The sequence below is a fragment of the Berghia stephanieae genome, chromosome 2 (genome assembly GCF_034508935.2).
Source record: "Berghia stephanieae isolate SIO BIC M18660-M18661 chromosome 2, UCSD_Bste_1.3, whole genome shotgun sequence".
NCBI lineage: Eukaryota > Metazoa > Mollusca > Gastropoda > Nudibranchia > Aeolidiidae > Berghia > Berghia stephanieae.
This window is the reverse complement of record NC_088361.1, coordinates 125,975,119-125,985,118: the sequence shown is the minus strand read 5'-3', so window position 1 is coordinate 125,985,118 and position 10,000 is coordinate 125,975,119. Positions and strand designations below refer to the sequence as shown.

Below are 10,000 nucleotides of genomic sequence, written 5' to 3'. Positions count from 1 at the left end.
TATCGCCTAACAGGCGTCATGTTTCGTTCTACATGTTACGTGTTGCTGTTGGTCAGGGACCCTTTGTAAAGCGCTTTGAGCACATTTAGTGGATAATACGCTATATAAAAAGCTCAATATATATATATATATATATATATATATATATATATATATATATATAATATACATATATATATTCTTCAGGAAGATCATTTTTCCATCCAGCTCAATTCACTTATCTCGTATAGATGATATGATTATTGCTAATCACTAATCGCCTGTTAAGCAGATTGACATCAGATCTTGAGATAGGGGTATCCCAACAGCGTGTTCACTACATAATTGTCAGTATTTTGGAGTACAGAAAATACTGTGTATTATTGTTGCCAAGAACGCTGACACCTGCATTGACGTGCCAAAGAGTGCAGGTGTGTGAACAAATGTTTGTAAAATATGAATAAGAAGGCGAAGTATACCTCCGTCAATTTGTCACTACAGACGAATTTTGGATGGATTATTATGACCAAACATTATCAGGCAGGCTCTTATATAGAACCCGGAGGGCACGAGGAAGAGAGGGCGGCTTTGAAATAGCTGGAGCAGGGCATTGGTGGAGGACCTAAAACTGAAGGCTTAACATGATGAGAGAAGTCGAGAAAATGGCACAGAGTCGGACAAGGTGGAGGGGATTCGTCGAGGACCTTTGATCCAGCCGGGGTGAAGGCCATTAGTAAGTATTAGACCCTGAATGGAAACAGCACTCTAGGTTGATGCTTTCCAGTCGTGATGGGAAGTTAAAAACTGACATTTTGACACAGAGCCTAACAATATAAGACAGCAAAACAAACAAAAAAATGTTACAAGCTTTAAGTTACATCAACTTCTTTCAGACTACTTTCTGAGTCAAATTATATTAACAATGCCAATTTCAAACGTTGTGGTTAGTGTTCATAAAGTGGGAGACCATCTAATCCAGTAGTTATCTCTTAAAGTTGGTGACCGACACAGTACATCATTTACCGTGAGAATTCTTAAGTTTAAGTCATATTTTATAACAAATCGTATTGTGTAGCTTAAAATGAATGGGAGATATTCCCTGGCCACTGGGCTCGAAATTAAACTATTGTTAAACGAGTGCACGTATTAAACATGTATGGTAAAATCATAATTTTATCACAAAGGCCTATAAAGGTAGATAAACATAACTCTATTGTTTGCCACATCAATTATGTACATAGATTTAATAATTCTTTTTTTTTTATTTTCATATCATAAATCATTAGCATTGGTGACCTTAAAGCAGAATGGTTGCTACTGAAGAGAGATATAGAGGTGTTGAAGAAAGGAGAAAAGAGACAGCAAAAATATCTCCAAGGGCTGAAAGACCAGGGAATATCACTGAACTCTTCATTGCAAAGAGCAACGTCTACAAATAAAAACATGATGACCACGGTAAATATGTCATAAATTTGACCCTATTTGACCCTCTATTCAATGGTGACAACCTCAATAATTTTTTGTGCTCGAGTCATTGGTCACTATAAACATTGTGCTCAAAATGAGCTCCATTATCAAAAGTGTTAACAGCTTTCAAAATATCCAACATCACAATATATTATATTATTAAGCTTGATCTATGGATCTTTTTACAACTTTCAAACAAGGCATTATGCTTAGATACATTTATTACGATTTCCAATCGTTAGACAGCTACAAATTATGTGATCGATGACTCAGTTGGACAAAAACCTGATAATAGATCGCTGCTATATTGGAACCGATTGGCGTAATAATTCCATTTTGATTCCTTATTTTTTAAATGTAGACAAATGCAATTTTTTGGCACCTAAATCGACATAAATGTATTGAACATCTTTCTTCCATAGGAAAGATAGACGGTAAAAAGAGTATAGGTAGACCAAGAAAACATATTTGAAAAGTTTGAACAGCTGGGTGACAAAGAAAGCGAAGGGTAATATTAGTTTTTTGATGTTATCTGATCAGAGAGATGAATGGCGTACCATGATCACCGATGTCTGACACAGACTTGGTGCGTGAAGATATATATATATATATATATATATATATATATATATATATATATATAGAGAGAGAGAGAGAGAGAGAGAGAGATAGAGAGAGAGAGAGAGAGAGAGAGAGAGAGAGAGATACATCGGTTTCATGACATTTTCTTGTGCAGCAAGAATGCATTTAAATGATAGTAGTTACAGTTCCTTGTGTTGCTGAGGTGGAAGCAACCAAACAAATGAAACGAAGGAAGATGTTTTGACTTTTTGCTTTCAGCAAGTCTATTCGTCTTCTTGAAATACAAAAACGAACTTGATTTTTCTATCACCTTTCCAGAGTTCTAATATGATGAAATCTCAAGCCTCCATTCAAGAAAAGTTGAATACTCTTACAAGAAAAACGTTTGATACGCAGCACCTGGTGGATGGTTTGAATGACCTAACACAAGAACAAAGGTACAGTCAGAAAAAAATATGTAAAGGATGATGTTATCATGTTTAGTTTTCTTACTATGCTTTTTATCAAAATGCGATGTAAAAAAAAACTATAGAAATGTTTTCTTTCATTGCAAGCGAGAGAGAGAGAGAGAGAGAGAGAGAGAGAGAGAGAGAGAGAGAGAGAGAGAGAGAGAATGAGAGAAGAAGACTCGCCTCCCACTCCCCCCCCCCTATCCCCTTTTTGGGACCTTTTTTTCTTCCATTATTTTAATGTTAAATGTCTTTTTGGAATTCAAATTCACTTGCCTCGCAAAAGTTTAGTATCTCTATCAGGAGTTATGGCCTTTAATGGTCGTTGGATGAATTCGGGTATATCATGTAATATTTTCATTTCAAAAACACACTTAAATGCTTCAGTAGCCACACAGATCTAGAAAGTTCTGATTGCGCATTGCAAAAATTACAAAAGCAACTCGCATTTTTTATAGCACTGATTATTGAAATTTTACGTTCAATAACACTCTGAACGGTGAAGCATTGGTCAATGGTTCTGTTCACTGATAAATCTCTGTTTTTGGTGGGCATGCGGTAGAATGTGGTAATGCAGTGTTACAAGTAGAATAAATGAAAGAAATGAGCAGTCGTGTGCTCTTGAATCAACAAACAGAAGAAATGGCCAAGTCATGGTTTGGGGAGATATAAGCAAGGACTATCGAACACCGAGTATACAAATCAGCGGAAATCTAACATGGGAAAGATACATCAGGGAAATTGTACTTGGTTGCTCCAATCCTTTCTTCAACATCAAAACTTTAAATGTTAGCATAGCAATGCCCCTTTTCTCATAACAATTATCACCAGAGACGTTTTGGCCAATGGATTCAATGTCATTGAAGTATGGCCTGCAATTAACCTCATGCATGTTTGGGACATTATCGGCCGCGAACTAATTGATAGGAATCCACCAAAAACAATGACGAACTATTCGAAGCTTTCAGCATCTCTCAACTTCAGCTGGCGTGCGAAGGAGATGCATTACAGTGATTAGTGCCAATGGAGAATACATCTGATATTGATTATTACCTATTTCATAAATGGCCATGACTTTCTGTAACGATTTCAACAAAGTAATAGAGTTAGAATGCCTAAACCTTTTTGGGATTTTAATCTGTTCTTAATTCTTACTCTAGTTATAAATTGATTTCCCTTGATACACACTTTTGGACTCATTTTTATGTAGGCTAACTAAGCATTTAGTAATTGGCTATTAAAATTAATTTCGGAATTCCGTTTCTTAGTATACATACTAAATTCTAGTTCCTTACTAAATTTGACCTTTGACCCATGAATTTATTCGTTAGTCAGGACATTTTTACAAAGGAAATTTCCTTCGTTAACAATGTGGCAGCCATATAGTTCGAAAGAGAAATGCCACGAGAAAGAATTAAACAGACACAAAATGTCCCGCTTATTTTGATATAAGCTTCTTTTCGCTTTCCCGATTCTGATCGTTTACTTATGATGTATCATATCATGTTTCTTCAGAGCCAAACTCACAACAGTTACGTCACTCTACCGAAATCTGGAATTGCGCTTAAACAAGATGGAGGATAAAGAGAATACAAAAGAAAAAAATGAGACGGACGGAGGCAAAAGATCGAAATCTTTGACGACCATGAGAAGAGTAGAAGGTTCTGAAGAGAGCACTAGAATACTTGATGATAGAAAGGAAATTGGAGCTATTGTGTCAACTGATAACATGAAAGGTAAACTATATTTTATAACAACAATAATACATGGTTTACATATCGCGAATTTTCATCACTGTGTGATGCTCAATGCACGTTACAAACAATTATACAAAAGTTACTTATATAAAACGTATACTATAATGATATCAATAGCAACAGTGTATGTAATATCGTATCAATATCATGAAAATGAACCGTTAAAAAGGTCCTGCTTTAACAATGATATAAAACTATCAATAGGTTTTGCTTCACTTATGCAGTGGCGGTTCTAGCCTATTTACAGTGGTGGGGCAAAGATGATTCGGTCATAAATATATATATATATATATATATATATATATATATATATATATATATATATATTATTATTTTTTATTTTATTTTATTTATTTATTTATTTTTTAATTAATTTTTTTTAATTATTATTTTTTTTCACCTTTAAAAAATAATATTTCAACCACAAATAATCACATTCACAATGAAATGACAATACAAGTAGATTTTAATTATTCCAAACGTAATCAAAACTGAATCACGAAAGAGAATACCACTAAAAAATAAAGCGACGAGACATAATGCGACAACACCTTGACAATACAAGTCCATTTCGTTCACTCGAAAAAATTAAAGATTTGCTTTAATCCCTCAACGGCGAGATTAATATTTCTGTTACATTATTGGTTTTCAGTAGTATGTAGTAACCTTAAAGTTTTAATCGAGAAGCAACAACAGCGATATGACTCGAGTTTCATTCAGAGCTCAAATTGCATTTCACTGCTGTCTTGATGATTAGAGTGATTGTGCCGGTGGTGGTAGTGGTTGGAATAGTGGTAGCGGTGGTGGTGGTGGTGGAGGAGGATGTAATTATGGTAGTGGTTTTGGTGGTGCTGTTGGTTAGAATGATAGTTGTGGAGACGATGACGGAAATGTTATGATGATGTTGATATTGTTTTTATTGCTATTGTAGTACTTGTTGTTAATATTGTTGTTGTTGTTAATGATGAAGATAATGATGATGATGATGATGATGATGATGATGATGATGATGATGATGATGATGATGATGATAATGATGATTATGATGACAACGACGATGTCGTCGACAATGATGGTTACCATACGATATTACAAAGTTTATTCAATCTTAGGCTTTCGACAATAAATCATACAATTTGATGACCACATGAAAGTGGGAAAAAAATGGTAAATGGAACCAAACAATAAACTGATACCATTAATAACCACACAAAAATACAACAATAGTAATACCACCAATACGTACAATAATAATAATAATATATAATAATAATAATAATAATAATAATAATAATAATAATAATAATAATAATAATAATAATAATAATAATAATAATAATAATAATAATAATAATAATAATAACAATAATAATAATGATGATGATGATAATAATAATAATAATAATAATAATAATAATAATAATAATAATAATAACAATAATAATATTACCATCATCATTACTACCACCACCATCATTACTACTACCACCACCGCTACCACTATCACTACCACCATCACCATCATTATTACGTTTCCAATCATTTTTTCTCGTTTAAAAAAAATTGATATCTATCAAAACAGTCGAAATTCCGGTCATTTTTTAAAAGGGTAGTTAAAATATCTACGATTTTATTAGCCCTGAAAACTACGATTTTTATTTTCCTATTTCAAGTAGGCAGCTCTGCTATGACAAGTACTCGTATCAGTATCAGTTCCATAGTCAAAATAAGACAAACAAAAACAACGTTTATTTAATCTTAGGCTTTCGCCAATACTTCATACAATACAATTAAGACAAAATAATGTTACGAATTTCTCCTCATGCATTCGTTAGACTATAACAATAACGACCGTGTTATCTTTACTCCTTACCCAACCAACCCCGAGCTTCCCGCCTCTTCATCGCGAACTATCTTATGTATGTATTAGCTTCAGGACGGGCAAGTACGGAATCTGCCCACCCTTCCGTATTTCCTCTATAAGTCAGTTAGAATTCAACTCTCTCCTTTTCTCAGAAGAGTATTTCTCGTATACTAATTCAAATGTTGAGCAAACCAAAATGGTGGTTGTATTTTATATATTTATTTAGTCGTGACTTTTGAATAAAAGTGTTTTGTTTTATTATACGGAATACAATAGAAAATTACATTGTTTTGCAAAATTATTTTGTCTGGCAATAAAAATACAGGGGTAATTACTTTAAGAATTAAAAAAAAAAAAAGAACTAACAAATTAATTTGTTAAAAAACAAAACAAAAAAAAAAAAAACAACAACAACAAAAAACAAATAAGAAAACAATTTAAATAAATGAGTTTTGAGAAGCACTAAAGAAAACGAGAAAAAAAAGAAAAGTTTAAATGGATAAACAAATATATAAAAACAACACAAATCAATACTAAATTGATGTAAAATTAGTAAATTAATAAATTTAATTCAATACTGGAACATTCCCAAAGTCATTACATCAATGGTACCAGCACAAGTAAGGCAATAAATAAGAAAAAGTTTGTTTGCCAAAATCTCTATTTAGTTTTCACTGGTTAATAAGGTGGGCTCATTTGAATTAGCCCGACCTAGTACTAGAGAGGCCAGACAGCAAAAATCGGAGTTAGTTCACCGTCAGGCGACGAGACGATGAGATGACGATGTGGGCGGAGTGGAGTGGTTGGGGGGGGGGGGGGGGGGTGATAAAAAAAGAACAGGAGCGTATCCTGGTTTATGCATTAAGGGGAGGGGCGACACCTGAAATATCGATTTTTGGGTCAAAATATAAAATTTCAGTTTTTTATTTATTATCAAAGAACAATCCTTTTTTCACATATTTTCAGCACTGATATGGTGATTTGGATAATATAAAGTTTGTAAATCGTCTTTCATAGCCATGGAAGTCGACATGAAAATACCAAACTTTTCAATTTTTTGTGAGAATTCAACTGAAAATAATAGGACTGAAAAGCATTATAATCCATATCGATGTTGTAATTTTTGATATCGATAGTTTAGTCTACTCTTTGCCCGTCGAGTTGACACGGTTTCAGTCTCAAAAATATCAGAATATGGGCAGGGGAGGGGTTTAGAAACTGTGAGTCGTGAACGAAGATTGTGTGTCAAACAGCTGATAAGAGGTCAAGTTGTCAGGTAAATACAACGTGATCACGAATGGTGCGATCTGATTGGCTGACCTTGTTCTCGACCTCTGACTCCGCGCCAGGGATTGGATGTTGAGTCAGGGTGAAAGTTCGCCTCTCTTACTATTATATTTTACTACGATTTGTTTACATTTCGATTGATCAGTTGTTTTATCAAATTTTGACACGTATTCACGTTAATTATCTCTAAATATTTCCAATTTTTACTGGATTATTATAACTATACCTAAAGTGACAAAAAAATCCAAACGTTGGCTACAGTTATTTGCTACAAAAGCCAAGAAAGCAAGAAAGTTATGATGGCTCGTGGTTGACCCGTGACCACAAATCTTTGATTGGAATTTGGTGTGTGATAGTAAGTAGTATTATGATAAAGCGATTCCAAGCAATGCCACAGCGGAAAGAAATGAAATGGGCTATTCTTGCTGGTCTTTACCACGGTTATTACACCAATGACTTCCCTCAACATAGGTATTGTCCTCCTGAACCGGACTCCAGATGCTTTTATAAAAAATATATTGCTGCCCATGTGTAAACTGTTGACACAAGCAGCGTGTAAATACACTTTTGAATTTTGATTTAATTCATGAGCACTTGAAGCCTGTATATGCTTTGTTGAAGTGTTGTGAGATGAAGACAACACAAAATCCAAACGAAAGGTTTCATAATTCTGTTTGGTCAAGATGCCATAAAACATACTTCCATTCCCTAAAAAAAAGTTGAGTTTGGTGCAGAGTATAATTTTGGTCCAACAGAAATAACATCCCTGGAAGTGTCTTTGGGCATCGGTGGACTGAGAGAACACTCCCAGATGTTGAGTCAGCAAGCAGAGTCAAAAAGACTTGACCAGAGCATAAGGGTTGCTCAACACAAAGAGAAAAAAAAAGACGCAAAATGAAAGCTCAGACCCGTGAAAAAGCCCAGAGGGAGGCAGAAAAAGAACACGGGGGACCCTCATACGGTGCTGATATGTTTTGAGCTGGTTGTACCGTTTTGTCTATTATTTTCATTCATTGTTATCTTTGATCTCGTTTTTCTCAAAATGACATTTTTTAACACTATTTTTTATCTTATTTTGTCATTTATCAATCAATTTGTTTAAAATTTTGCATGTCTAGAGCTATAGTGATTATCTAAAATCATACAGAAGGAATTTTAAATATCTTTATTATTTTTTGAAAAATTGACATTTTTATGTCAAAAAACATGATTTTTATCATACCGAAAAAATATTATTTTTAAAAATTTGTAAATAAAAATCTATTTAAAATATTTAAAAAATGCTCTGTATTTTTTTTAACAATATACAAATATACAACCATGCCAAATTTCAAGAAAATTCAATGGAAACTTATTGAGAAAGTAACTTTTTAAAATAGCACCCAGAGAAGAGAAAAATCCAAGATGGCGGCCGTCACCATGGCAACCGGACACGCCCACCGAAATAAATCACATGGTTCGAATCCATTGGTCATAGGCAATGTCCCAATATAAAAAGATATTGGATATAATCATTATTCTTGAAAATAGTTTCAGGTGTCGCCCCTCCCCTTAAGGGATGCATGGTGATTCGCAATCTATCAAAAATACACACAAATTGATTTCAGTACGAAGTATAAAGTTTAAGTAGTAACTTTTGAAATTATCTAATTTAAATTTGATTATTTCAGACCTGGTAATACAGCATATAACTTGAAAAAACAGGCTGGTATTTGCCCACCCTGCCCATTATTACCAGCCGTCCCTGCACTTATGTCTAAGGTCAAACTTACAATCTACATAGAATATGTGTCAGTGCATGACATAATTAGTCGGAATGTGAAAGTTTTGGATTTGCATAATTATTTTATTTTTCATTTTCTGAAAGGATATGCTCACCAGAGCATTTTAATCTTTATTTGGAGTAAATCGGGTGATTTTTCATGAAGATGTGGTCAGATGTATGGGAAAGGTATCCAGCAACTTTTCTCAAATTTCATACTTTTTCAACCTGACTAGCTGTAAAAAATATTTAGAAATGAAATTAAGCTTTGATATTTCCTGAAGCTGTACAAAAAGTGTTGATTTAATCATTTATGACAAGAACTTATTTTGGATAAAAAAATTGTCCTTCTAACAAAACTAGGCAATATCTCAGTTCAAACCTTTTCACCATCCGACTGATTATGTCATTCACTGTAACATATAGGTAAACATAGTATCTATTTAACATAATACACTTCAGCACGGTTTCCTCGAACTCCTCGGGACATGCAAAACAGTTCGAGGAAACCGTGCCTTGCCATAACGACTTATGGTAGGGAGAAGGGGGCGGGGAGGGGGCAGTGTGGCTCAGCGGCATGGTCTTTGGTTCGTACCCGAAAGCTACAAAATTCGAATATCCACCCTGCTATGTGCTGACACCTGTGTTATTTCAGTCTTCCCTTGGATTAGGCCCGAAGGAAATTTTTTGCTTGATGATGATGAATAAATGGATCTCTATTATTTATTTACTTTAATGATTTGTATTGTCATTTTACATGGGGTTGGTGTGTGTGTGTGTGGGGGGGGGGGGGGGGGGGATTACTTTACTGTATCACAACATTAATTAAGTCTCGTAGTCAAACATCAGTCAA

The 10,000-nt window shown here is 34.1% G+C and overlaps 1 protein-coding gene across 1 annotated transcript in view; it reads left to right on the top strand.

Moving 5' to 3' along the window:
• LOC144966532 (uncharacterized) overlaps window positions 1-10,000 on the top strand; it is a 28,773-nt gene that overhangs the window by 3,590 nt on the left and 15,183 nt on the right. Inside the window, exons 4-6 of the mRNA XM_078903167.1 lie at window positions 1,266-1,434; window positions 2,347-2,465; window positions 3,993-4,213. Of these exons, the coding sequence (XP_078759293.1) occupies window positions 1,266-1,434; window positions 2,347-2,465; window positions 3,993-4,213 (509 nt within the window). The remainder of the gene's footprint in view (window positions 1-1,265; window positions 1,435-2,346; window positions 2,466-3,992; window positions 4,214-10,000) is intronic.